This window comes from Haliotis rufescens, unplaced genomic scaffold, assembly GCF_023055435.1.
Source record: "Haliotis rufescens isolate VD_foot unplaced genomic scaffold, xgHalRufe1.0.p SCAF_14, whole genome shotgun sequence".
In the NCBI taxonomy this organism is placed as follows: Eukaryota; Metazoa; Mollusca; class Gastropoda; order Lepetellida; family Haliotidae; genus Haliotis; species Haliotis rufescens.
The window spans coordinates 14548712-14575792 of NW_025963824.1; the positions used below are offsets into that span (position 1 = coordinate 14548712).

The 27081-nt window shown below is 44.1% G+C and overlaps 1 protein-coding gene across 7 annotated transcripts in view; it reads right to left on the minus strand.

The window, feature by feature from the left end:
- Positions 1–27081, minus strand: part of LOC124124414 (titin-like) — a 158951-nt gene that overhangs the window by 81291 nt on the left and 50579 nt on the right. For all 7 annotated transcript variants that reach the window (XM_048395765.1, XM_048395768.1, XM_048395769.1 and 4 more), the window contains 8 exons: positions 17287–17494; positions 13302–13444; positions 10291–10426; positions 9789–9988; positions 6852–7024; positions 4380–4444; positions 2995–3146; positions 1301–1399 (listed from right to left, as the gene is read on the minus strand). In XM_048395765.1, the coding sequence (XP_048251722.1) occupies positions 1301–1399; positions 2995–3146; positions 4380–4444; positions 6852–7024; positions 9789–9988; positions 10291–10426; positions 13302–13444; positions 17287–17494 (1176 nt within the window). The remainder of the gene's footprint in view (positions 1–1300; positions 1400–2994; positions 3147–4379; positions 4445–6851; positions 7025–9788; positions 9989–10290; positions 10427–13301; positions 13445–17286; positions 17495–27081) is intronic.

The window sequence follows — 27081 nt, forward strand, 5'->3', positions numbered from 1 at the left end:
CCACCCCCCCAGAGAGAGTGATACATGTAGGGAGAGGCTGTGGGTCTACCAGACAACAGCACTGCGAGGACCAGTAGTGTTAAAAGAGTGAATGATGAGATGTTTGCCTAGAGAGTCTCCATCTTGGAAACAAACCTTAGAGAAATATTTTCTCAACACTGAAATGTGACTGGAAGCTGTGGGGTGGACAGTGCTGTACAAAGACACTTCAAGTTCTCGAGAAATAGCGAAATAAATAAACCCTAGTTTATTATAATTTATACAGCAATGCCATGGCATCTGTTTTTCCATATAATTTAATAGTCTAGGGGAGACAACCCAGACTGTAAAATTGCTGATAATGCTGTAAGGGGTATTTGTTTTTTATTGTTGCAAGGGACATGTCACATGTTCAGAAATTTGGTGATTTTTCTCAGTCTACTTGAGAAATAGCAATGAAAAATGAATCCTTTTCATCCAAACTATGACAATATTAAGTACATACTACGATGAATGAAATCTTGATGACATGATTTCTAGATCTAACTGCTATGAGCTGATTTCATGCTTAAACATGGGAGAATTCACACAGCAGATTCAACACATGAACATTATTATTCAATTTGATGATTGGGTCACATTCGTAGTTGGATCCAGAGAGTCTGGCTCTTATTTCAAAATCAGAAGCCAAAAGAGGCCAAAAAAGAAAAAAACAAATGTTTCTCATCCTTCGGGGCATTTTAAACCTGAGGGTCTATGCATTCTTTTCTTGGTTTCAAAGTCAGCCATTACAAATTTCCCGCATTTAAGATTTTAGTTTTCAATTAGAGTTATCTATCCTTTACTGTGAGACCGCCATGTTGTATACATTCACGACAGCCCAGGGATAATGTAGCTTTTAATCATTTTGTAAACAGGGCCATGTTCACAAAATGTTGTTTGAAAAAAAGTCTTGTCACAATGTCATTATAAAATCTGGATTTGATGAGAAACTTTTTTGTGTGGCCTTAGTTAAGTTCTTTCACCAATTTCAAGTTACTAGCCTCTCCTCAGAGACCCTGGATCCATTCATAACATTTATAGGATGAATCTAAACTAAACACTGGAAAACCAAGTGAAAATTTATAAAAAGTAAACAAAAAAACTTTCTGGATATTTTTTTATAAAAAACACCAAATTTGTGTTTAACGAGAAATATAAATCAAAGACAATTATTTGTTTCCTTGGTGAACCAGTGGTACTAAAATTCAAAATGGCTGCCATGCAGAGCCATGCACTCACTCGCAGCCATAGTTTGGGATGCACCACTCGACATCGCTACCTCTTGTGATGTGAGGTCTGTTTCAAGTGTGGCAGGCGCATCCATCTCCACCTGCTCTGCAAACCCTCGCTTTACAAGCTCTTCGTTAATATCTATGTCCTGAAACAAAAGCATGGTAGCATTTACAACAGGCACATATAATAGTTAGATAGCATGCAATTTCATCACTGCTAATTCAAAACATCTTCACCCCAAACTCATGAGGTGAGGTGAGGTGAAATTGGGTTTAACGTCGCGTCCAAGATTATTGCACTTATATAGCGACGTGCATGCATGTGTGTGTGTGGCTGCTTGTACTAGTCCGGACTGATGCCGATTGATAGTGCTAGCCCACTGAGATACCATGCCGCAGTTTAACATGAATACCCCACTCAGACACAGTATACTGACTCCGAGCCGACCAGTCCTTGTTTTAGCCCCTTTATGCCGAGCGCCAGACAGGGTAACAACAAGTACCATCTTTGAACATCTTTTGGTATTTGGATTGAACACCGGACCTTCTGCTCTCTGGGCGGACCCTCTACCACTAGACCACGCCCAAACTCATAATCACGGCGAATGTCAGTGTTAGAAATTGCCAAACTGCCCAATAGTCAAAGTATAATAAGGACCAGTAGGACTATAAGTTATCATTATAAGGACTAGTGGACTAAAAACATTAGTTTCTACCGCTGAATCAGGGATTCAAACCCACGATCAAAAGGTTTCTGGCAAGCTAAGGCACAGCTGGGTGTGCAGGTCGACAAATGGTGCTGCCTCAGATACTGGGTCATCTGTGTACAGCTTTAATATTTGAAGATTTGAGACCCGTGAAGATCCGGGTAAGATAGGTCTTCAGCAACCTAAGCCTGCCCATGGCATAAAAGGCGACTATGCTCATCGTAAAAGGCGACTAACGGGATCGGGTGGTCAGGCTCGCTGACTTGGTTGATGCATGTCATCGTATCCCAATTTTGGCTCGATGCTCATGATATCAATCACTGGATTGACTGGTCCAGACTCGATTACTTACATACCATCGTCATATAGCTGGAATTTTGCTGAGTGCGCGTTAAACAACAAAGAAAGAAAGAAAGATTTCACTAATATTTTTTCAAGTATTCATTTATAGTGTTTAATACCGCACTCATCAATATTCCAGCAAAACGACGGCAGCCTGTAAATAATAGTCTGGACCAGACAATCCAGTGATTGATGTAATGGGCAACTTGTCGTTAGGTCCATTGATGACTCACTATCAACCAAGCCACTGAGTCTGACCACCCGATCCATTTGGTCGCATCTTATGACAAAAAAGGTTACTGGGGACTGATTTCAACCTGGAATCCCTGTATGGCATATTGGTTACCGTATTCGACGTAATAAGCGCCCAGGGCGCTCTCAAAATTAGAAATAGGGGGCTCTTACTAGAATATTATTTTGGTGAAAAAAACTGAGTTGAAAGATAAATATCGTTATTTATGCTGAAATATTTATGTACGACAGATATATTTTTCCATAATTCAATTACCCATAATTAAGGGTGCATAAAACACATGAGTGCTTATTATACGCGAATAAATACGTCTTGTGTACATTGATCAATCGGAAGGGGTGCTAATTGGGATTGTTATATCTTAGCAAATGTCACCGTGGGCGCTTATTAGAGCGGGGTGCTTTTTACGTCGAATACGGTATATGAACCTGCTATTTACCTGTGTTCCATTGGTGTCGTAAAGCTGTAAGCAGGGTACCATTTCCGCCCCCCGGGACTCGTACCGGACAGTCCGCGCCACCAGAACTCTCCAGTGGGCACAGTAAGTCAGCTCCTCGAAAACCTCGATAGCTTCCTCACTCCAGTTACCTCCTGATAACAACAAAGTGATCATCATGAATTAAAACCAGAATTAGGACCTGTGTTCTGTGTTGATGTGTGTGGATGTGTGTTCATGCCATCATCAACTGGTTTTGTTTCTGCGATGTCTTTATTTATTTCAGGCATGGGCATGATGCTGTTAATTTGTTTTAACGCCGCACTCAGCAATAATCCAGTCATATGATGGCAGCCTGTTAATAATCGGAGCAGATAATCCAGTGATTGATATCATGAGCATCGACTTTCACAATTGGGATACGATGACATGCATCTACCGTGTCAGTGAGCCTGACCAACCGATCCTGTTAGTCATCTCTTACGACAAGCATGGGTTGCTGAAGACCAATTCTAACTTGCAACTTCAAGGGTCACATTACATGCACAAAAGTCTTGAATTAGACTCTATGCCCCATCTCCGATCACCTCACCTGTCTGCCATAACAGGCGACTATGCTTGTCTAAGGATGCGACTAACGGGATGGGGTGGTCCGGCTCGCTGACTTGGTTGATGCATGTCAATCGATCCTAATTGTGTGTATCGATGGTCATAATATTAATCATTGGATTGTCGGGTCCAGACTCGATTATTTAGAGACAGCCGTCGTATAGCTGGAATATTGCTGAGTGCGGCGATAAACAACCAACCAACCAACCTGTCTGCCTGTGGTGCCTGGAGTTATCTGCCTTTGATCGTACGTACAGAATGCATAATGCAGAAAATGTGGCTTCGCCTTCCACACTTTCCCCATAAACATTTCTTAATTAGTGTAATATTGATGTGTGTTTGTTTTTAAAATAATAAATGAATAAAAAATTATTTTTCTTTCTTATGGGTTACTGCCATGTGCTTCCCGAAAATAAACACAAATATTCTGCCAACCCCCTTACCCCTATTTCTAGGCTTCTTCAAAAATGGTTGAATTATAATGGGCTTGTCAAGTGGTGAGGCCATCTCGGCAGACTCAGAGCTATTTCGCTCAGATGCGTTGCGTATAGATGCAACGAGGGGGGAAATGGAGTTAAAAGGCTCTAGAGAAGATGAGGTAAAATTGATTCAATATTCAATTTTGAAATTTGAAGAATGTCAAAAATATTTTTCATAGGTGGCGAATGGACCTTGAGTCAATTTTTAAAGGGGCGACATATTTTTGGAGCGTAGAAAGTGTACATCGACATAACGAAAAGGAAGCGAAAGAAAGGACTGCAATTCTCTATTACTCTCACCTTTTGGCGTTACATTAGCAAGTTTGCATTCAATAGCTTGGAATGGTAGACTTAGGAAATCAGGTCTGAAAAATAGAACAAATTACAATAAGGCTACAATGAGAATACAATCTAAATATAATACAACTACAAAGGGTGGTGTTTGTGTTTTTAAATGGCTAGAGGTGGGTTGAGGAGAAAACCTTTGCTCTGTTTGAGTACCTGCACATGCACACACACAAACACACACACATGACATACAGACACACACATACATATAAACACACAGAGCCACATACACACAAACACACAGTAGCACACACACTGACACACACAGACACATAAACATACACACACATGACATACAGACAGGAAGACACACACATACACATAAATACACACAGACACACACACATAAACATACACGCATACACAAACACAAACACACATGACATACAGACAAAAAGACACACATACACATAAACACAAACAGACACATACACGCAGACAAACACACATACACACGACATACAGAGATACTCACATACACATAAACACACACAAACACACATACACACACACACACAGACACATACACATGACATACAGAGACACACACATACACATAAACACACACAAACACACATACATAAACATACACGCATACACAAACACAAACACACATGACATACAGACAAAAAGACACACACATACACATAAACACACACATACACGCAGACAAACACACATACACACAACATACAGACACACACATACATATAAACACACAGAGACACATACACACAAACACACAGTAGCACACACACTGACACACACAGACACATAAACATACACACACATGACATACAGACAGGAAGACACACACATACACATAAATACACACAGACACACACACATAAACATACACAAACACAAACACACATGACATACAGACAAAAAGACACACACATAAACACAAACAGACACATACACGCAGACAAACACACATACACACAACATACAGAGATACACACATACACATAAACACACACAAACACACAAACACACAGACACATATACATGACATACAGAGACACACACATACACATAAACACAAACAGACACATACACGCAGACAAACACACATACACACGACATACAGAGATACACACATACACATAAACACACACAGACACATACACACGACATACAGAGATACACACATACACATAAATACACACAAACACACACACATAAACATACACGCATACACAAACACAAACACACATGACATACAGACAAAAAGACACACACATACACATAAACACACACAGACACATACACGCAGACAAACACACATACACACAACATACAGACACACACATACATATAAACACACAGAGACACATACACACAAACACACAGTAGCACACACACTGACACACACAGACACATAAACATACACACACATGACATACAGACAGGAAGACACACACATACACATAAATACACACAGACACACACACATAAACATACACACATACACAAACACAAACACACATGACATACAGACAAAAAGACACACACATACACATAAACACAAACAGACACATACACGCAGACAAACACACATACACACGACATACAGAGATACTCACATACACATAAACACACACAAACACACAGACACATATACATGACATACAGAGACACACACATACACATAAACACAAACAGACACATACACGCAGACAAACACACATACACACGACATACAGAGACACACACATACACACACGACAATACAGACAAAAACACACATAAACCCACAGAGACACATAAACACATATGAACCCACAGATGCAGACACACACACTGACACGCACGCACGCACGCACGCACACAAACACACACCATACACACAAACACACAAACACACTCTTTGTTCTGAGATGATATATCAGTTAGCCACGACAGAAAGTTAACTCGATGCATAGATGTGAGGTGAAATGGGGTTTAACGTCACGTCCAAGATTATTGCACTTATATAGCGACGTGCATGCACGTGTGTGTGTGTGTGTGGCTGCTTGTACTAGTCCGGACTGATGCCGATTTATAGGGCTAGCCTACTGAGATACCATGCCGCAGTTTAACATGAATACCCCACTCAGACACAGTATACTGACTCCGAGCCGACCAGTCCTTGTTTTTAGCCCCTTAATGCCGAGCTCCAGACAGGGTAACAACAAGGACCATCTTTTAACGTCTTTTGGTATGATGCGGTCGGGGATCGAACCCCGGACCTTCCGCTCTCCGGGTGGACGTTTTACCACAAGACCACGGAGGCGGTTTGATGCATAGAAATGGTATCTAATGAGAATGAGTGTAGTAGTCTCTATTAACACATGGGGAAAGTGTGCAGCTCCTTGGCTATGTCAAACAGTATTCGCATGACAACATCTGCAACACATTCAGCTGAGCGTGTACACCTACCGGAGTTGTCTCAGCTGGTCTCGAGCCACCCAGCAGTTGTCTCCGTAGTCGACATAATACAGGTCAGCCCGGTCGGCGTCGAACCCGACCACTCGGGCCCGGTACCACGACGGGTCTTGGTCAAAGGGCGCAGCAACCATATCCCCCACAGTGACGTCTGGGATCTGGCAGTCCTGAGTTGGGAGAGATAAACTGGACTGAGAGGGATGAAGCTTTGTGTCAGTGATGACATGTACGACAGTCACAGCAGATTGGTGAGTGAGTGAGTGAGTGAGTGAGTGGGAGTGAGAGGCAGGTTGAGTGAGTGAGTGGCAGGGTGAGTGAGTGAGTGGCAGGGTGAGTGAGTGAGTGGCAGGGTGAGTGAGTGAGTGAGTGGCAGGGTGAGTGGCAGGGTGAGTGAGTGAGTGGCAGGGTAAGTGAGTGAGTGGCAGGGTGAGTGAGTGAGTGAGTGAAAGGCAGAGTGAGTGAGTGGCAGGGTGAGTGAGTGGCAGGGTGAGTGAGTGAGTGAGTGGCAGGGTGAGTGAGTGAGTGAGTGAGTGGCAGGGTGAGTGAGTGAGTGAGTGAGTGGCAGGGTGAGTGAGTGAGTGAGTGAGTGAGTGAGTGGCAGGGTGAGTGAGTGAGTGAGTGAGTGAGTGGCAGGGTGTGGCAGGGTGGGTGAGTGAGAGGCAGGGTGAGTGAGTGAGTGAGTGAGTGAGAGGCAGGGTGAGTGAGTGAGTGAGTGAGTGGCAGGGTGAGTGAGTGAGTGAGTGAGTGAGTGGCAGGGTGTGGCAGGGTGGGTGAGTGAGAGGCAGGGTGAGTGAGTGAGTGAGTGAGTGAGAGGCAGGGTGAGTGAGTGAGTGAGTGAGAGGCAGGGTGAGTGAGTGAGTGGCAGGGTGAGTGTGTGGATGGTAGGATGGGTGAGGGAGTGGATGGTTGTTTGTGGTCAAACCAACATTCATAGGTTTCTGGAACACAGTCTCTGTACAGAGTATTAGAGCACCTAAGATGACTAGGGCTGCCTAAAGATTTGAGCAGTGAGTGTATCAATCTCAGTCCTACAATCTTTCACTTATACATCTTCAGTCTGCATCATATGGAACAAGATCTGAAGCAGGTACAGACAGCACAAATCCTGGCACATCGGGTATGAACTCATACTAGTACAGCCAGGAATAAACCAAGTCACATCTGACCCAAAATCCCATGACCAAAGTCACTCTCCATCTGCGAGAGATGCCAAGGCACCAAGAGTTACCTCCCCTACACTACTAACCTACAGATTCTGCACCAAGTCAGAATCAGTTGTTCCTCAGTTGTTTGGGAAGAGAGCCTTCAGTGCAGATTGAGACATCAGGTAACAGTGATTGGATAATTATTGTGTAAGATTTTTATGTTTTTTAAATGTACATCCATCCAGTAATTAAAACTGATCATGTTTTTATTTATTTGGAGTTGTCTTTTGTAAGATGATGACTTATGCTGAATGTGACCACATATTGTTTTAAGCAAGTGACAATTCGTGAGGAACTGGGGGTTCCCTGGTTCACACACCCTCTACCCCCCTATACCCTGGTTCAGCTCCCCCCTATACCCTGGTTCAGCTCCCTCTCCCCCTATACCCTGGTTCAGCTCCCCACTCCCCCCTATACCCTGGTTCAGCTCCCCCTCCCCCCCTATACCCTGGTTCAGCTCTCCCCTATACCCTGGTTCAGCTCCCCACTCCCCCCCTATACCCTGGTTCAGCTCCCCCCTCCCCCTATACCCTGGTTCAGCTCCCCCCTCCCCCTATACCCTGGTTCAGCTCCCCCCTATACCCTGGTTCAGCTCCCCACTCCCCCCTATACCCTGGTTCAGCTCCCCCCTCCCCCTATACCCTGGTTCAACTCCCCCCTCCCCCCTATACCCTGGTTCAGCTCCCCCCTCCCCACTATACCCTGGTTCAACTCCCCCCTCCCCCCTATACCCTGGTTCAGCTCCCCCCTCCCCCTATACCCTGGTTCAGCTCCCCACTCCCCCCTATACCCTGGTTCAGCTCCCCTCTCCCCCTATACCCTGGTTCAACTCCCCCCTCCCCCTATACCCTGGTTCAGCTCCCCCTATACCCTGGTTCAGCTCCCCCCTATACCCTGGTTCAGCTCCCCCCTATACCCTGGTTCAGCTCCCCCTCCCCCTATACCCTGTTTCAGCTCCCCCTCCCCCTATAACCTGGTTCAGCTCTCCCCCTCACCCCTTTATCCTGGTTCAGCTCCCCCCTCCCCCTATACCCTGCTTCAGCTCCCCCTATACCCTGCTTCAGCTCCCCCTATACCCTGCTTCAGCTCCCCCATACCCTGGTTCAGCTCCCCCTCCCCCTATACCCTGCTTCAGCTCCCCCTATACCCTGGTTCAGCTCCCCCTCCCCCCTTTACCCTGGTTCAGCTCCTCCTCCCCTTATACCCTGGTTCAGCTCCCCCTATACCCTGCTTCAGCTCCCCCTATACCCTGCTTCAGCTCCCCACTCCCCCCTATACCCTGCTTCTGCTCCCGACTCCCCCCTATACCCTGCTTCAGCTCCCCCTCCCCCTATACCCTGGTTCAGCTCCCCCTCCCCCCCTATACCCTGCTTCAGCTCCCCCTATACCCTGCTTCAGCTCCCCACTCCCCCCTATATCCTGCTTCAGCTCCCCCCTATACCCTGCTTCAGCTCCCCCCTTCCCCCTATACCCTGCTTCAGCTCCCCACTCCCCCCTATAACCTGCTTCAGCTCCCCCCTATACCCTGCTTCAGCTCCCCCACCCCCCACATACCCTGGTTCAGCTCCCCCTTCCCTCTATACCCTAGTTCAGCTCCCCCCCTCCCCCCTATACCCTGCTTCAGCTCCCCCCTATACCCTGCTTCAGCTCCCCCACTCCCCCACATACCCTTGCTCAGCTCACCCTCCCCCCCCCCTTATACCCTGGTTCAGCTCCCCCCACGTACCCTGGTTGCCTCGTCCGTGGTGTAGAATCGTGTCATGTCCTCGGTGACTCGGTCCAGCTGTAGCGCGGTGGAGCTGAGGATCTGGATCCAGAAGTGGCCGGGGTTCTCCACCGCCGACACGTACACCTCCAGGTAGTCCTTCTGGTCTGGCCAATCAGAAGCCTTCTTTGTCTCATCCCACGAAGCCTCTTGTGTCACAACTGAAACAGCAACAACAGCATCCTTACAGGCAACAGTGCTGACTTACCTCACAGAGTCAATTGCTTCCTGCCGCATGGGGAGACTTCTTAACTTGCACAAGTACGGTTCTCACTTTAACAGTGAGTTTGGTTTAACACCATTTTGAGTGTACCTATACTAATCTTCCTAACTTCAAATCTAATGTTTGACTTGAGACCTTTTTCTTTGAAAGTTTAAACACACAAATCAAAAGAGACTTCTTTCAATATGAACCAATCAGATTTCTTCAAATTCGGGATCGATCAATGAAAGTCCTTCCTACCTGCTCCCTGCAGTGTGTGGGCGCTTCCTTCCTCATCCTTGCGTTTCTCTCTGCCTCTCTGATCCTGATTAGCTGCTGACACAGCCTCCTTGGCACGGAACGTTTCTTCCTCCTCTACCTTCTCTCCAATCAGACCCTGTCAATACAAACATCCCCATGGTTACGCTGGTACATTATTCATGTTCACGCTGGTACATTACTCATGTTCACGCTGGTACATGATTCATGTTAACGCTGGTACATTAGTCATGTTTACGCTGGAACATGAGTCATGTTTATGCTGGTACATTATTCATGTTCACGCTGGTACATTAGTCATGTTTACGCTGGTACATTATTCATGTTTATGCTGGTACATTATTCATGTTCATGCTGGTACATTATTCATGTTCACGCTGGTACATTATTCATGTTAACGCTGGTACATTAGTCATGTTTACGCTGGTACATTATTCATGTTTATGCTGGTACATTATTCATGTTCATGCTGGTACATTATTCATGTTCACGCTGGTACATTATTCATGTTAACGCTGGTACATTAGTCATGTTTACGCTGGTACATTAGTCATGTTCACGCTGGTACATTATTCGTGTCCACGCTGGTACATTATTCATGTCCACGCTGGTACATTAGTCATGTTCACGCTGGTACATTAGTCATGTTCACGCTGGTACATTAGTCATGTTCACGCTGGTACATTACTCATGTCCACGCTGGTACATTAGTCATGTTCACGCTGGTACATTAGTCATGTTCACGCTGGTACATTTCTCATGTTCACGCTGGTACATTAGTCATGTTCATGCTGGTACATTAGTCATGTTCACGCTGGTACATTAATCATGTTCAAGCTGGTACATTAGTCATGTTCACGCTGGTACATTATTCATGTTCATGCTGGTACATTATTCATGTTCAAGCTGGTACATTTTTCATGTTCACGCTGGTACATTATTCATGTTCATGCTGGTACATTATTCATGTTCACGCTGGTACATTACTCATGTTCACGCTGGTACAGTACTCATGTTCACGCTGGTACATTATTCATGTTCACGCTGGTACATGATTAACGTTCACGCTGGTACATTATTCATGTTCACGCTGGTACATTATTCATGTTCACGCTGGTACATTATTCATGTTCACGCTGGTACATTAGTCATGTTCACGCTGGTACATTATTCATGTTCACGCTGGTACATTAGTCATGTTCACGCTGGTACATTTCTCATGTTCACGCTGGTACATTAGTCATGTTCACGCTGGTACATTAGTCATGTTCACGCTGGTACATTTCTCATGTTCACGCTGGTACATTAGTCATGTTCATGCTGGTACATTAGTCATGTTCACGCTGGTACATTACTCATGTTCACGCTGGTACATAATTCATGTTCACGCTGCTACATTATTCATGTTCACGCTGGTACATTATTCATGTTCACGCTGGTACATTATTCACCCATTGGGTGAGTGAGTGAGTGAGTGAGTGAGTGAGTGAGTGAGCGTGAGTGAGTGAGTATGGTTTAACGTCGCTTTTAGCAATATTCAAGCAATATCACGGGGGGGTCACCAGAAATGGGCTTCACACATTGTACCGATGTCGGGAATCGAACCCGGGTCTTCGGTGTGACGAGGGAACGCTTTAACCACTAGGCTACCCGACCGCCCCTCACCCATTGGGTGAGTGAGTGAGAGAATGCAGGGATGAGAGCTTTTTTTTCTTCTAAAATACTGAAAGTTATCAGGGGGTCTGTGGGACTATTTGATTAATGCGTAAATTGTAAAGGCAAATAAGATAGCTACGCGATAAATCGTAAGCAACTATGCAGAACAAAGCGTGGTTTGTGTCACAATAAAACATTGACCTATCATGATGTCATTTCTGGAACCCGTGAAGATCCGAGGTAGAATAGGTCTTCAGCAACCCATACTTACTTTTGAAAAGTGGGAGAGATATAACAATCGTTATTGGGAGAAAAGGTACAGTTATATGACTTGAGAATTGTGAGATTATGACCAAACTTAACCCCACTGTACAAAAGATGGATTTGTCTGACATTGCCGCGGTCGGATTCTATCGAGGGAGTCATTATTCAAATACGAGTAAATATTTTTAAAGCGTCTACTTTTGACTAACATCCTTAAAGAGACTACGTAATGCTGATATCTCACATTAGAAATAAATGACTCGTGGTCATTGTTTGTCGTACAATAAAACATTGTAGTGAGAATAAACCACTCTGGGCTGCGTCCCTCATGTTTTATTCTTCTTCCAGTGTTTTATTGTATGATAAACAACTCCCACTCGTCGTTTATTTCTGAAGTATCCCAGAAGTTACCCTTGACATTATGGGATAACTTTCATTCTGAGGATGAGCGAAAAATTCTCATCCCTGTAAATGGCAGTTCACCATCCTGTTGGATTCCAGGTCAAAGAAGGTCCCAAGCAACCAATGTTTGTTGTCACCTAACTCATCAGGTCATTTTTTTGTACCTGTTGAAATCTTAGAGTGAGTGAGTGAGTTGGGTTTAACGCCGTTTTAACCAGTATTCCAGTTATATCACGGCGTGTCAGCTTAATGTGGGAGGAAAGCCCGAAGTGATGCAGGTCTCAGACATTTACCACTTCGGTGAAACCCACGAGCACGGGTATGGTGCTGACAAACCTGGAAACATAATCGGGGCGAACCTGGATTCGAACCCACAATCATAGGTTTCTGGCGGTTTCTAGGAATCCCGGGGCTTTAGAGAACTGGGCCACCCGTGCCCCCGCTGAAATTTTAGAGAAAGTTTGTTTGTTTTTTTAAATCAGTAACTCATTAAGCACGACTTAAACAGAAAACAGAAAAATTATAAAATCGAACGGAGAAAATGTAGCTTGTAATTTGCATCCATTAGACGACAGAGTGTACGTCAGTGTCGTCCTTGTCTGACAAGGTGAACACAGTTCGAGTCTGGTTACAGTTGGAAGTTGGGTCAATAACGTGGGCTCAAGACAAACCTTGGCAAGATCAATTTGTTGCCTTGAGCCTGTTATGGCGACAGTTCGAGGGGCGTCTCTGCCATATGCGTCTTGGGTTCGGTCAATATAGATTTTGGCTTTTGATGCACGAGACATCTGCCTGATGTTCTCGCCATTTCGTCCTGAAAGAAACAACAAATTCTGGTTTTAAATACATGTTCGAATAACTATCCACAAATTTAACAGAAGAAGTCATGTTTGCAATTGTGAAAGATGGTGATTAGTTCTGATAGAGTTATTCCCCTTATACCACTAAAACAGATTTCAGAAGAAAACAATCCTAAGGACAAATAATACTGATGCAGTTCTTAATAATAATAATAATAATAATCATATTGACGATAATGATGATGATGATGATGGTAATGATGATAATAATAATAATAATGGCTCACTAATACCCCCGACCGGCCTAGTGTGTCAGTAGTTTCAAATTAAATAATGGATAGGGTTAGGGTTTGAAAAATTCATAAAAAAATAGAAAATTAATAAAAACAATTTTTTTCTTTTGACTGCACCCCTCCATATGACACAGATTATATGTACTAAGTTTGAGATGAATCCACTGAATAGTTTAAGAGAAATTGTGCAGACAAAGTTTTCGGACAGACAGACGGACAGACGGAACCTTGCTTTAACTATATACTTATAACTATATACTTAAATGTCAGTTAAATGTCAGTTTTATTATTATACCCCCGACCTAGCGGCCCGAAGAGCGGTTCTCTTCCAAACCTAGACCGCCTCCGTGGTCCAGTGGTAGAGTGTCCACCCGGAGAGCGGAAGGTCCGGGGTTCGATCCCCGGACGCGTCATACCAAAAGACGTTAAAAGATGGTACTTGTTGTTACCCTGTCTGGCGCTCAGCATTAAGGGGCTTAAACAAGGACTGGTCGGCTCGGAGTCAGTATACTGTGTCTGAGTGGGGTATTCATGTTCAACTGCGGCATGGTATCTCAGTGAGCTAGCACTATAAATCGGCATCAGTCCAGACTAGTACAAGCAGCCACACACACACATACACGTGCATGCATGTCGCTATATAAGTGCAATAATCTTGGACGCGACGTTAAACCCCATTTCACCTCACCTCACCTGATATGTTTAGGGTTAATTTACTGAATCGACAGAGCTAACAGTACTCTGAATATGTGAGCTCTGACGGTAGCCTGAGACGAGATGCAGAGGCGAGTTATCCCATGATGGTGGTGCTGTCACCTTCGTGTGTGGAACAGTTTCATGAACGTGGTTGCCTGGTGTGAATTGGGATCATCCTAGAATATGCGGCGCCAACTTTTCATGAACATGTGCACATCTGTACCACATGTGTGTCTACCAGTGGTAAATAACAAGCCATTTAAAATCTGCAAATGTCTTCCTTTTTTCATCAGATGTTACTCCTCATACAGTTAACTTATACACTGGACTTCATTAATCAAGATACCTTTTTTTTCTGGTGAAAATAATTAAGACTGATACACAAAAATATTACTGTAACTGTTCGCAAGAATTTCTAAAAGTTTTGCCGAATTCTTAAATTATACACATCATGTGTGCCAAAGATGTCCTGCCTTGTCCTGCCTTGTCCTGCCTTGTCTGATATGGGTTTTATAAAATATGAGAGTGACTTTCAGAACTATTTCAAAACCCCTGCCAGATCAAATTTCTTCCAGCCTAGTACTGATTGTACTCTCATTTTGTATCCCTGGTAATTAAACAAGTTTGTATTTTAATGATTTTTTCTAAAACAATATTCACAATCACTAATACGATGTGTCATCAAGGTTTGATAGATGAGCTAATATTTCTTTATTTTTATATCCTTTTTAACAGCCATACTTAAGAAATGAGGAAAGACTAAAGAAATTGTTTACGTTGGAATTTATCTGATGATTGAGAACTATGTGTTTGACTACTTTTTGCTTGGGGGTCCCAGACCATTACAAGGGCTAATGAGGTGACTATGCTGGTCGTAAGAGGCGACTAACAGGATACGGTGGTCAGGCTCGCTGACTTGGTTGATGCATGTCATCGATCCCAATTACGTGGATCGATTCTCATGATGTCAATCACTGGATTGTCTGGTCCAGACTCGATTATTTTCAGCCTGACGTCATATAGCTGGAATATTGCTGAGTGCGGCGTTATACAACCAACCAACGAACAAGGGCTAATGGTTTCAGAAAAGTTTGGGGGAGTATTCACTAAATATCAACATGAGCAAGTCTATGACCTTGGCCTATTGTATAGAAGTAGTAGTATTAAAGAGTAAAAACATATTGTGAAAAAACATCTTGAGTTGAGGGCTCACTCATATATCTAGAAACATTTTCTCCTGTCGTATGAACAATCTTTATTTGATTACAGTGAGTGAGTAAGTTGGGTTTAACGCCGCTTTTAACAGTATTCCAGTTATATCGCGGCGTGTCAGCCTAATGTGGGAGGAAAGCCCGAAGTGAAGCAGGTCTCAGACGTTTACCACTTCAGTGAAACCCACGAGCACGGGTATGGTGCTGACAAACCTAGAAACGGGATTCGAACCCACAACCATAGGTTTCTGGCGTGCCAAAGGGACGCAACTCTGCACAGCGAATCGCGGCGCCTTAGACGACTGGGCCACCCGTGCCCCCTTATTTGATTATAAGCAACAATACCCTTTTCATAATCATAAGAACCTCCACTACAAGGAGAGTCAATTGTACGATTCTGACTATATGATGAGTATGTGTAGGAATCACTGTCAAATAGTGGTGCTATGAGGTGTTCACGAAAAGGTGACCGTATCCTGCCCAAATGGCACCCATCACAAACACACGCAAAGGCAAGTCAATTGATCACCTGAACAAACACGGGAACGTATAGTATACGTCTATAAGTGGGTGAGTGAGTGAGTTGGGTTTAACGCCGCTTTTAACAGAATTCCAGTTATATCACGGCGTGTCAGCTTAATGTGGGAGGAAAGCTCGAAGTGATGCAGGTCTCATACATTTACCACTTCGGTGAAACCCACGAGCACGGGTATGGTGCTGACAAACCTAGAAACATAATCGGGGCGAACCGGGATTCGAACCCACAATCAAAGGTTTCTGGCGTGCCCAAGGGACGCAACTCTGCACAGAGAATCGCGGCACCTTAGACGACTGGGCCACCCGCGCCCCCCTATAAGTCTATAAGGGATTGCATCGGACATGTTGGCCCCATTTGGAAATGTCCTTCACATGACGACCTGAAGACTGAAAGATCACTGAGGCCTAGAATTTTGTAACCTTGTACAAACAACTTTTGAGAAAGGGTCATATGACACGCTTTGAAAAAGTACTACGTTGATTGTACCTCAAAAGTTGTGAAATGTCGACACCAAAGTCAAAAATATTTTCAGTAATAAAGTTTACTGTATGTAAGTATTCTGCAACTTTCGAAATTGCCATTCCTTAGGGCAATATGTGTCCTTTATCATATGGTATAGCTAAAATGGATAGAATTATCATTAAACCGCTCACATGTTATCAGAAATGAGCGGGCCACTGTAACTTGATAATGCCCTCATATTGATTGACGATGGGCCATTGTCACGCCCGTTGTTAGGTGACGTCATAGGTTAGGGATAGGTGACGTCACGTTCAATAGTGACGTCATCTGGTTTGTTCTTTGACGTTTCCATATTTGTCAAAGTGGGTCAGTGACATTCGTGTTGATTGCAGTAAATGTTTCAAAACCGATATTGTTGTTTCTTTTTATTTTATAACAAATTCCATCCATTTTAGCTATAATAACGGTAACGCTATTTTTCAGGGCATTATCATTTGCAGAAGCCCGCAGCTAATGGAAAACCTCGGGCTTCCGCAAATGATAATGCCCTGAAAAATAGCGTTACCCTTTTAATATGGGGAAATTAAGGAGGAAAGTTCACTCAATCTTGGAGAAAATAGTTGCAAAACAGAACATTTCCAATTGGTGTCGCTTACCTATTATCCTTCCCAGGCAATAGCCCGGTACACGGATCTCTTCTGTGAATATGTCCGGCATTTCTGCGGTTATTCTGCGTATGAGTAGCTCCGCGTGTTGAGCAGCGTCCGAGGTTCCGCGGATCACCACAGTCCGTTCCTCTTCTTTTGTTGTACTCAGTGCGTTCTCCTCCTTGAAGTGCACCTTCGCTCCACTTTCTTCTTGTATCTGGGGACAGAGGGGATTCACCTATACATAGGACACATTCAAATGTCTGGATGTGAAGTATGTGAAGAGGCCTTAGAATCCCCTGAACTCGTTTTGAAGAAGAGAGTTAGTGGCAGGGTGAGTGAGTGGCAGGATGAGTGAGTTAGTGAGTGAGTGAGTGAGTGAGTGAGTGAGTGAATGGCAGGGTGAGTGAGTGAGTGAGTGAGTGAGTGAGTGAGAGTGGCAGGATGAGTGAGTGAGTGAGTAAATGAGTGAGTGAGTGAGAGAGTGGCAGGATGAGTGAGTGAGTGAGTAAATGAGTGAGTGAGTGAGTGAGTGAGTGAGTGAGTGAGTGAGTGAGTGAGTGAGAGAGTGGCAGGGTGAATGAGTGAGTGAGTGAGTGAGTGAGTGGCAGGATGAGTGAGGGAGTGAGTGAGTGAGTGAGTGAGTGAGGGAGTGGCAGGGTGAATGTGTTGTTTAACCCCGCACTCAACAATATTCCAGCTATATGACGGCAGTCTGTAAATAATCGAGTCTGGACGAGACAATCCAGTGATTCACATCATGAGCATCGATCCATTGGGATCGATGACATGCATCAACCAAGTCAGCGAGTCTGACCACCCGATCCCGTTAGCCGCCTGGAGCAGGTGATCATGGATTAACACAATTTAAATTAACACAGTATTTCACTCACATCACATTGCATCAGCCCAGTGTGTGTAGGAGAAAAGCCCAAAGTGATGCATGTCACAGACATTTACAATACCTACAAGCACAGGCACCCATGACAAAAAAAAAATATCATTACAGCAGAAATCTGGGATTTGAACCCACGAGCATACAAATCTGGCAAGAACAAGGGACACAACTCTGCACAGCCAATCACAACCCATCAGACTTGGCCCTCCGTGTAGTGGGAGAGAGCAGTCGGCTTGCACTCAGCCATGTTACCCCGACCTGGCCTGATAGTTAAACATGATTCACCAACACATTTCCGCTGGTTAATTACCTTCCCATCAGTGGTCGGCAGTGAGAAACGGCTTTCTTGTTACAGAAATCATAAACACTGCCAACGATTTGGCTATTCCTGTATAAATAAGATATTCTCGCACTGCTCTGCACTGATTAAAGTCAAACTCACAGACTTGATGAACGGAAACTGTATGAAACAGTAAACAGGTATTTTTGGTGGGCCACTTTATCATGTTTATAAATAGGGATAAATGTTTCATTTCTTGATATCGTCTTGAACATGAAAACCATGTTACACGGAATCAATAACATTGTCGTTGAAAAAAAAACATTCATCAAGAACAAAAAAGCTGTTTGGATATCATTAACATTTTGGTAATTAAAGATGGGTGTAACAGAGATCCAGATAAGCTGCGTATCTACGTAAAATACGCATCAGAAATGCAGAAATACGCAGTAAAATAAAAATAAAATAAAATCCAAGCGTATCAAATACGCAACGAACAATATAGATAAGCTACAAAAATTAAACTTGTGTTTATCATCAAAATATTGTGAAGTAACCCTGCGTATTCGATTAGCAAATCAGTAACTTATTTTGAAATTATAAACAGGCATTCCGTCAACCTTGCCAAACTCCACGATGACAGTTACATCATGATCATTTGCCTGGTGATCACACTTTCCTTTGGAAGTATCGTGGTATTTTTGAGTCCTATAAAGCTCTCGAACCCACACGACACCAGTTTGCAGGGACTAGATAAATAGTGTTTTTAAATATATTTAACTTAAATACCCACATGTGTAAAAACTAGTGGGTAACAGAAATTTGAATACCCAGATAGAATTACTGATACCCAATGATTTTAAAATGCATGGGTAAAATACCCACAACACCAAAAGCTTATCTGGAGCTCTGGTGTAACTAATAAAATTAATTCGAAACTTTAGATATTTATCTAAAGCTGCAGTGCCATTTATTCACCACTAGAGTGAGTGAATGAGTGAGTGTGGATTTACGCCGCTTTTAGCAATATTCCAGCAATATCACGGCGAGGGACACCAGAAATGGGCTTCACACATTGTCTGGATTCGAACCCGAGTCTTCGGCATGACTAGCAAACACTTTAACCACAAGGCTACCCGACCGCCCCTATTCACCACTAGAATCCCTCCTGGGGAAAGAAAAGAACAATCTGACTCTTTAACTGATATGGGTTGGGTTGTATACTCCCCAGGGAGCTGAGAATGAAAATGGACTACACCCTGATCCATTGACTGGTGAATGAACTATTGACATTGTCAAAGTTTTGTGTGCAAAAACATGCCCCCAAAATTTGATAAAGTGTTGATTTTATTTAATTCTGAAATTTGCTACCATTTCAACATGTTTAATCGCACTTATTGTACAACACAGCTGCAAGAATCACAAGAACCATGCCTACTAATAGTGTGAGTATGGTTTTCATGCCACTTTTAGAACTATTCCAAGAAAATCAGGGGCGGTCGGGTAGCCTAGTGGTTAAAGCATTCGCTCGTCACGCCGAAGACCCGGGTTCGAATCCCGACATGGGTACAATGTGTGAAGCCCATTTCTGGTGTCCCCCGCTGTGATATTGCTGGAATATTGCTAAAAGCGGCGTAAAACCAAACTCACTCACTCACTCCAAGAACATCACAGGGACACCAGAAATGGGCTCAACGCATGGAACCCATCTGTGCAATGGCAACCCGGCCACCAGCGCTTCAGCCACAACGCTCACCCACATCAACCCTACCTCAAAGCCACCCTTTCACAATTGGGACGCAATCCTTAGTATCCCAGCAATAATATTCAGAATGATTCAAGACTGAATTTAGCTCTACAGGAAGGAAGGATTCCCAAGTCTATAATCAAGACGACCTAGCTGTTAATGTTATAAGCATCATCCTACGTTTTCAAGCGATGAGAACACACAAGCAGCCATGGTCCTGAGCGTGACCACACATCTAAATCTGTCGCCTCCTTCCACAGCCATTGTCTGTTGTTGTGAAGGATTTGAATGGTGAAACACAACTCACTTTTCCAGGATTTTACCTTGGTCTATCTATTTGTGAGTCCAGTGGGCTAACTTTGGGAGGCCCAGGCATAAACATGGGGGTCAAAGGTAATCACTGCGACCTACTGGCCGGCCACATGTGACATAATACACTTCATTACCTACGAGGGTTTGGTTTGGTTTGTTGTTTAACGCCGCACTCAGCAATATTCCAGCTATATGACGGTGGTCTGTAAATAATCGAGTCTGGACCAGACAATCCAGTGATTTACATCATGAACATCGATCCACGCAATTGGGATACGATGACACGCATCAACCAAGTCAGCGAGCCTGACCACCTGATCCGTTAGTCGCCTTTTACGACAAGCACAGTCGCCTTTTACGGCTAATGGGTTGCTGAAGACCTATTCTACCCTGGATCTTCACGGGTCACCTACGAGGGCAAACATATTGAGGTTCATAAAAATCATACGTGCCCTTGGGTCATATCCCGTCACAAGACAACAATGTATTGTTTCCGTAACTTTGACGACATTGTTGACAACATTCGAATCTTATTGTGACGTGAGGTTGGAATGACGCTACACTAGAAATGATGTCATAGCTGAAGATTGTTGACATCATTCAACAAATTGTGGTTCTGCTGCTCTTGTGACTTGTTGTCCTTATAGGTAAACACTAAAATTTGTCTCTGTTTGTGGATACATCTTCTTCGGTAATAAATAGAACTTTATATTCATGTACATGTCACACTATGTTTACGACGCTTGTGTCATAAACATAGTATGACATGTACACGAATATAATATCCTCTATTTACTTGCAAGTGGTATTGTGATTTTGGTTTGGTTTGGTTTGTTGTTTAACGCCGCACTCAGCAATATTCCAGCTATATGACGGCGGTCTGTAATTAATTGAGTCTGGACCAGACAATCCAGTGATTGACAACATGAGCATCGATCCATGCAGTTGGGACCGAAGACATGCATCAACCAAGTCAGCGAGCCTGACCACCCGATCCCGTTAGTCACCTTTTACGACAAGCATAGTCGCCTTTTACGGCAAGCATGGGTTGCTGAAGACCTATTCTACCCCGGATGTATTGTGACATAGCATAGCACCACTCATGATTTGGAACCTTCTGATAATTATAGATTTCTGGGTTTGATATGAAACTTCAAACTTCAACTTCGAAGCATTATTTATCAGAATAGAGTTTTCACCATGATATTATATGTATGCTATAGAATGCACCAAAGAATAATGCAACCCCTTCCGTCCCACCCCACCAACAACCAACCCCACCCCCAAGAGAGGGATCGGTTGACAACAAATTTATCTCACCGACATTCAATCATGCAGACCCAGAATATACCAAGTAAAACGCATTGATTCAGCCAGTTTGACAGCTAGCAGACGATCAAATGAACCAAGTTACTTCCCTTTACCGAATGGATTCGGATAAACATCAGCTCATTTCAGCCCAACGATATTTATGTGAGAGTTACCTAAGATGTGTTTTCATTGTTTGTTTGTTTGTTTGTTGTTTAATGCCGCACTCAGCAATATTCCAGCTATGTGACGGCGGTCTGTAAAATAATCGAGTCTGACAGACAATCCAGTGATTGACATCATGAGCATCGATCGACGCAATTGGAATCAGTGTTTTGATTGATATTTCAGAAGGGCACGTGGAAATAGTTGCTCACACCTCAACCAATCAGAAGCCAGTATTTTAACGTAATGCGCGATAAATTACGATCTCTCCATGTACCATTTTAAGAATTGTAGAAGATTTATGCACCCAGTAAACCCCTGATCAAGAAATATAATTGTCTGAAAGAGGAAATCAAATGCATACACTTTGGGCGGATACGCAAGTACACGAAAATAAACCCATTAAAAAGGACCTCACACAAAGCAATTTCGAAACACATTTAAATTCATAAATTCATTGTTTATATTAATTGCCTAAAAGCTGTTATTTACCCACTAGAAATGTTTACGTCTGTTACATTAGGCTTGAACTAGGGGAGTGAACAGTTTCACTACATCCATGTGGATGTTAATTGTCTACTGTCTAACAGGATGCTGACGTTTATTTGCACACTGTTCATGGATAACAACTAGTTTTATTCCTTGTCGCGTTTCCGAGCTCAGCGTTTTAGCTTGAATTTTCAGGGTCCTATGAGGGTCCTTTAAAGCAATGACTGAGTGAGTGAGTGAGTATGGTTTTAAGCTGCTTTTAGCAATATTCCAGCAATATCACGGCGGGGGACACCAGAAATGGGCTTCACACATTGTACCCATGTCGGGAATCGAACCCGGGTTTTCGGTGTGACGAGCGCACGCTTTAACCACTAGGCTACCCGACCGCCCCCTTTAAAGTAATGAAATGCTGTAGAGTTCTGTACGTTTTGATAATTACTTTAGAGCCTGGAATGAATCAGTGATCATGTGGACAGTGGTCCTGATTGATGGGTGAGTGAGTTGGGTTTAAATCCGCTTTTAACATTATTCCAGTTATATCACGGCGTGTCAGCTTGATGTGTGAGAAAAGTGATGCAAGTCTCAGACGTTTACCACTTTGGTGAAACCCACAATACAGGTATGGTGCTGACAAAACTGGAAACATAATCGGGGTGAACCTAAATTTAAACCCACAATCATAGGTTTCTGGCGTGCTCAAGGGACGCAACTCTGCACAGCGAATCGCAGCGCCTTAGACGACTGGGCCACCCGTGCCCCTGATTGAAGGATGAAATAACAGACACCTATAACTGCTCTTGATGCGCTGTAGGTACAATGAATATTGTGTTTCCCTTGGGATGCGGTATATTCTTTTTCTGCATCCATTCTCTACGTTTGTGCGTCGTGTGAAACCCTCACTCTTCAGAGAGCTACATCATTTACCTGATGAAGGAGCGAGGAGTAGTTCTGAATGTCGTGACAAAGAAAAAAAGAAGTTATCCATAAATAGTGCCATGTATTTCTGTTCTTCCAACTTCTAAACGTCTATCAAAGACTTCAGTGTTACGTTTAGCTCTTTCAGAAGGGGCCTTTAGGTAGCCAAGTTGTGAAGCATTTGCTTGTCACACAAAACTGAGGTTTTATTTCCCATATGTATGCAACGCTGGAATAAAGTTCCAACTGGAATGGAACAATATCTACTCACTCACTATACAGGGAAACTACTAAGTGTTACTACACACTACATGTCACGCTACATGTCTTTGTTTCCCTACAGTTGGACCAGGCATGGATGTCTCTGTTTCCCTACAGTTGGACCAATCATGTAAGTCTGTTTCCCTACAGTTGGACCAGGCATGGATGTCTGTTTCCCTACAGTTGGACCAGGCATGGATGTCTGTTTCCCTACAGTTGGACCAGGCATGGATGTCTGTTTCCCTACAGTTGGACTAGGCATGGATGTCTGTTTCCCTACAGTTGCACCAGGCATGGATCTCTCTGTTTCCCTACAGTTGGACCAGGCATGGATGTCTGTTTCCCTACAGTTGGACCAATCATGTAAGTCTGTTTCCCTACAGTTGGACTAGGCATGGATGTCTGTTTCCCTACAGTTGCACCAGGCATGGATCTCTCTGTTTCCCTACAGTTGGACCAATCATGTAAGTCTGTTTCCCTACAGTTGGACCAGGCATGGATGTCTGTTTCCCTACAGTTGGACCAGGCATGGATGTCTGTTTCCCTACAGTTGGACCAGGCATGGATCTCTCTGTTTCCCTACAGTTGGACCAGGCATGGATGTCTGTTTCCCTACAGTTGGACCAGGCATGGATCTCTCTGTTTCCCTACAGTTGGACCAATCATGTAAGTCTGTTTCCCTACAGTTGGACCAGGCATGGATCTCTCTTTTTTCCTACAGTTGGACCAAGCATGGATCTCTCTGTTTCCCTACAGTTGCACCAGGCATGGATGTCTGTTACCCTACAGTTGGACCAGGCATGGATGTCTCTGTTTCACTACAGTTGGACCAATCATGTAAGTCTGTTTCCCTACAGTTGGACCAAGCATGGATCTCTCTGTTTCCCTACAGTTGCACCAGGCATGGATGTCTCTGTTTCCCTACAGTTGGACCAATCATGTAAGTCTGTTTCCCTACAGTTGCACCAGGCATGGATGTCTGTTTCCCTTCAGTTGCACCAGGCATGGATCTCTCTGTTTCCCTACAGTTGGACCAAGCATGGATCTCTCTGTTTCCCTACAGTTGCACCAGGCATGGATGTCTGTTTCCCTACAGTTGGACCAGGCATGGATGTCTCTGTTTCCCTACAGTTGGACCAATCATGGAAGTCTGTTTCCCTACAGTTGGACCAGGCATGGATCTCTCTGTTTCCCTACAGTTGGACCAGGCATGGATGTCTGTCCGCTACAGTTGGACCAGGCATGGATCTCTCTGTTTCCCTACAGTTGGACCAAGCTTGAATGTCTGTCCCCTACAGTTGGACCAAGCACGGATCTCTCTGTTTCCCTACAGTTGGACCAAGCATGGATGTCTGTCCCCTACAGTTGGACCAAGCACGGATCTCTCTGTTTCCCTACAGTTGGACCAAGCATGGATGTCTGTCCCCTACAGTTGGACCAAGCACGGATCTCTCTGTTTCCCTACAGTTGGACCAAGCATGGATGTCTGTCCCCTACAGTTGGACCAAGCACGGATCTCTCTGTTTCCTACAGTTGGACCAGGCATGGATGTCTCTGTTTCCCTACAGTTGGACCAAGCATGGATCTCTCTGTTTCCCTACAGTTGGACCAAGCATGGATCTCTCTGTTTCCCTACAGTTGGACCAAGCATGGATGTCTCTGTTTCCCTACAGTTGGACCAGGCATGGATCTCTCTGTTTCCTACAGTTGGACCAAGCATGGATGTCTCTGTTTCCCTACAGTTGGACCAGGCATGGATCTCTCTGTTTCCCTACAGTTGGACCAGGCATGGATCTCTCTGTTTCCCTACAGTTGGACCAAGCATGGATCTCTCTGTTTCCTACAGTTGGACCAAGCATGGATGTCTCTGTTTCCCTACAGTTGGACCAAGCATGGATCTCTCTGTTTCCCTACAGTTGGACCAAGCATGGATCTCTCTGTTTCCTACAGTTGGACCAAGCATGAATGCTGTTGTTCCCCTACAGTCGGACCAGGCATGGATGTCTCTGTTTCCCTACAGTTGGACCAAGCATGGATGTCTGTTTCCCTACAGTTGGACCAAGCATTGATCTGTTTCCCTACAGTTGGACCAAGCATGGATGTCTCTGTTTCCCTACAGTTGGACCATTCATGAATGTTTGTTTCTCTACAGTTGGACCAAGCATGAATGTCTGTTCCCCTACAGTTGGACCAAGCATGGATGTCTGTTCCCCTACAGTTGGACCAAGCATGGATGTCTGTTCCCCTACAGCTGGACCAAGCATGGATGTCTGTTCCCCTACAGTTGGACCAAGCATGGATGTCTGTTCCCCTACAGGACCAAGCATGAATGTCTGTTCCCCTACAGTTGGACCAAGCATGAATGTCTGTTCCCCTACAGTTGGACCAAGCATGGATGTCTGTTCCCCTACAGCTGGACCAAGCATGAATGTCTGTTCCCCTACAGTTGGACCAAGCATGGATGTCTCTGTTTCCTGTGGCTGTTTGTTAGTTCAGGGTATTGGGTCAGTGTAGATGTAAACATGTACCTCACAGCCAGCTGGGCCGCCACACCACATCAGGAGGGAATCATTTCCCCCCCCCCCCCCCCCCCCCGTGAACAATTGTGGAGGTGATTATACCGAACAGTGGGATTCATTGTCAGGACGAGGGTCATGTCAGTGCTGCTGTTTTAACCAGGGAAAAACATTCTGTAGCTCACCTGCATTCTAATGTACGACTTCATGGGATTGAAAACTACTTGACTGGAATTTGGATCATAAATGAATAAGATTATCACAGCATAATAACGTCATCAACCCAGACACCAGCCTCACCACGAGATCCAAGTTAGTTGCCTCGCACTACAACCAGTAGCGCGCTGGGAGCATGTTCTAACCAGGACACCATAAGGCGTCCATAATTTCAAGTGGTAACAGCATTGGTTCAGGTGAACAAGAAGTCAGTGTTAGATAATGAGTTGGCGCCAATCAGGATTTCTCCTTCAAGGCTCAGGTTAGAAAGAGCACATTATCCTTTGGAGATTACGGGTTAGAATTGGTCCCCACCAACCTATGCTCGTTGCATGAGGCGACTACACTGGATTGTTTGGTGAAGACTGGTTGTTTAAAGGCTGCTGTTGTTGTTGTTGTTGTTTGTTTGTTGTTTAACGCCAAACTCAGCAATATTCAAGCTATATGACGGCAGTCTGTAAATAAGTGAGTCTCACTGGACCAGACAATCCAGTGATTGACATCATGACCATCGATCCACACAATTGGGATCCGATGACATGAATCAACTAAGTCAGCGAGCCTGACCACCCGATCCCATTAACCATTGACAATGATAATCCCCTTTTACGGGAAGAATTGGTTCCTGAAGACCTATTTAATGTTTGTTTGATTGTGCACTCAGAATCAGCTTTATGACAGCAGACTGTAATAA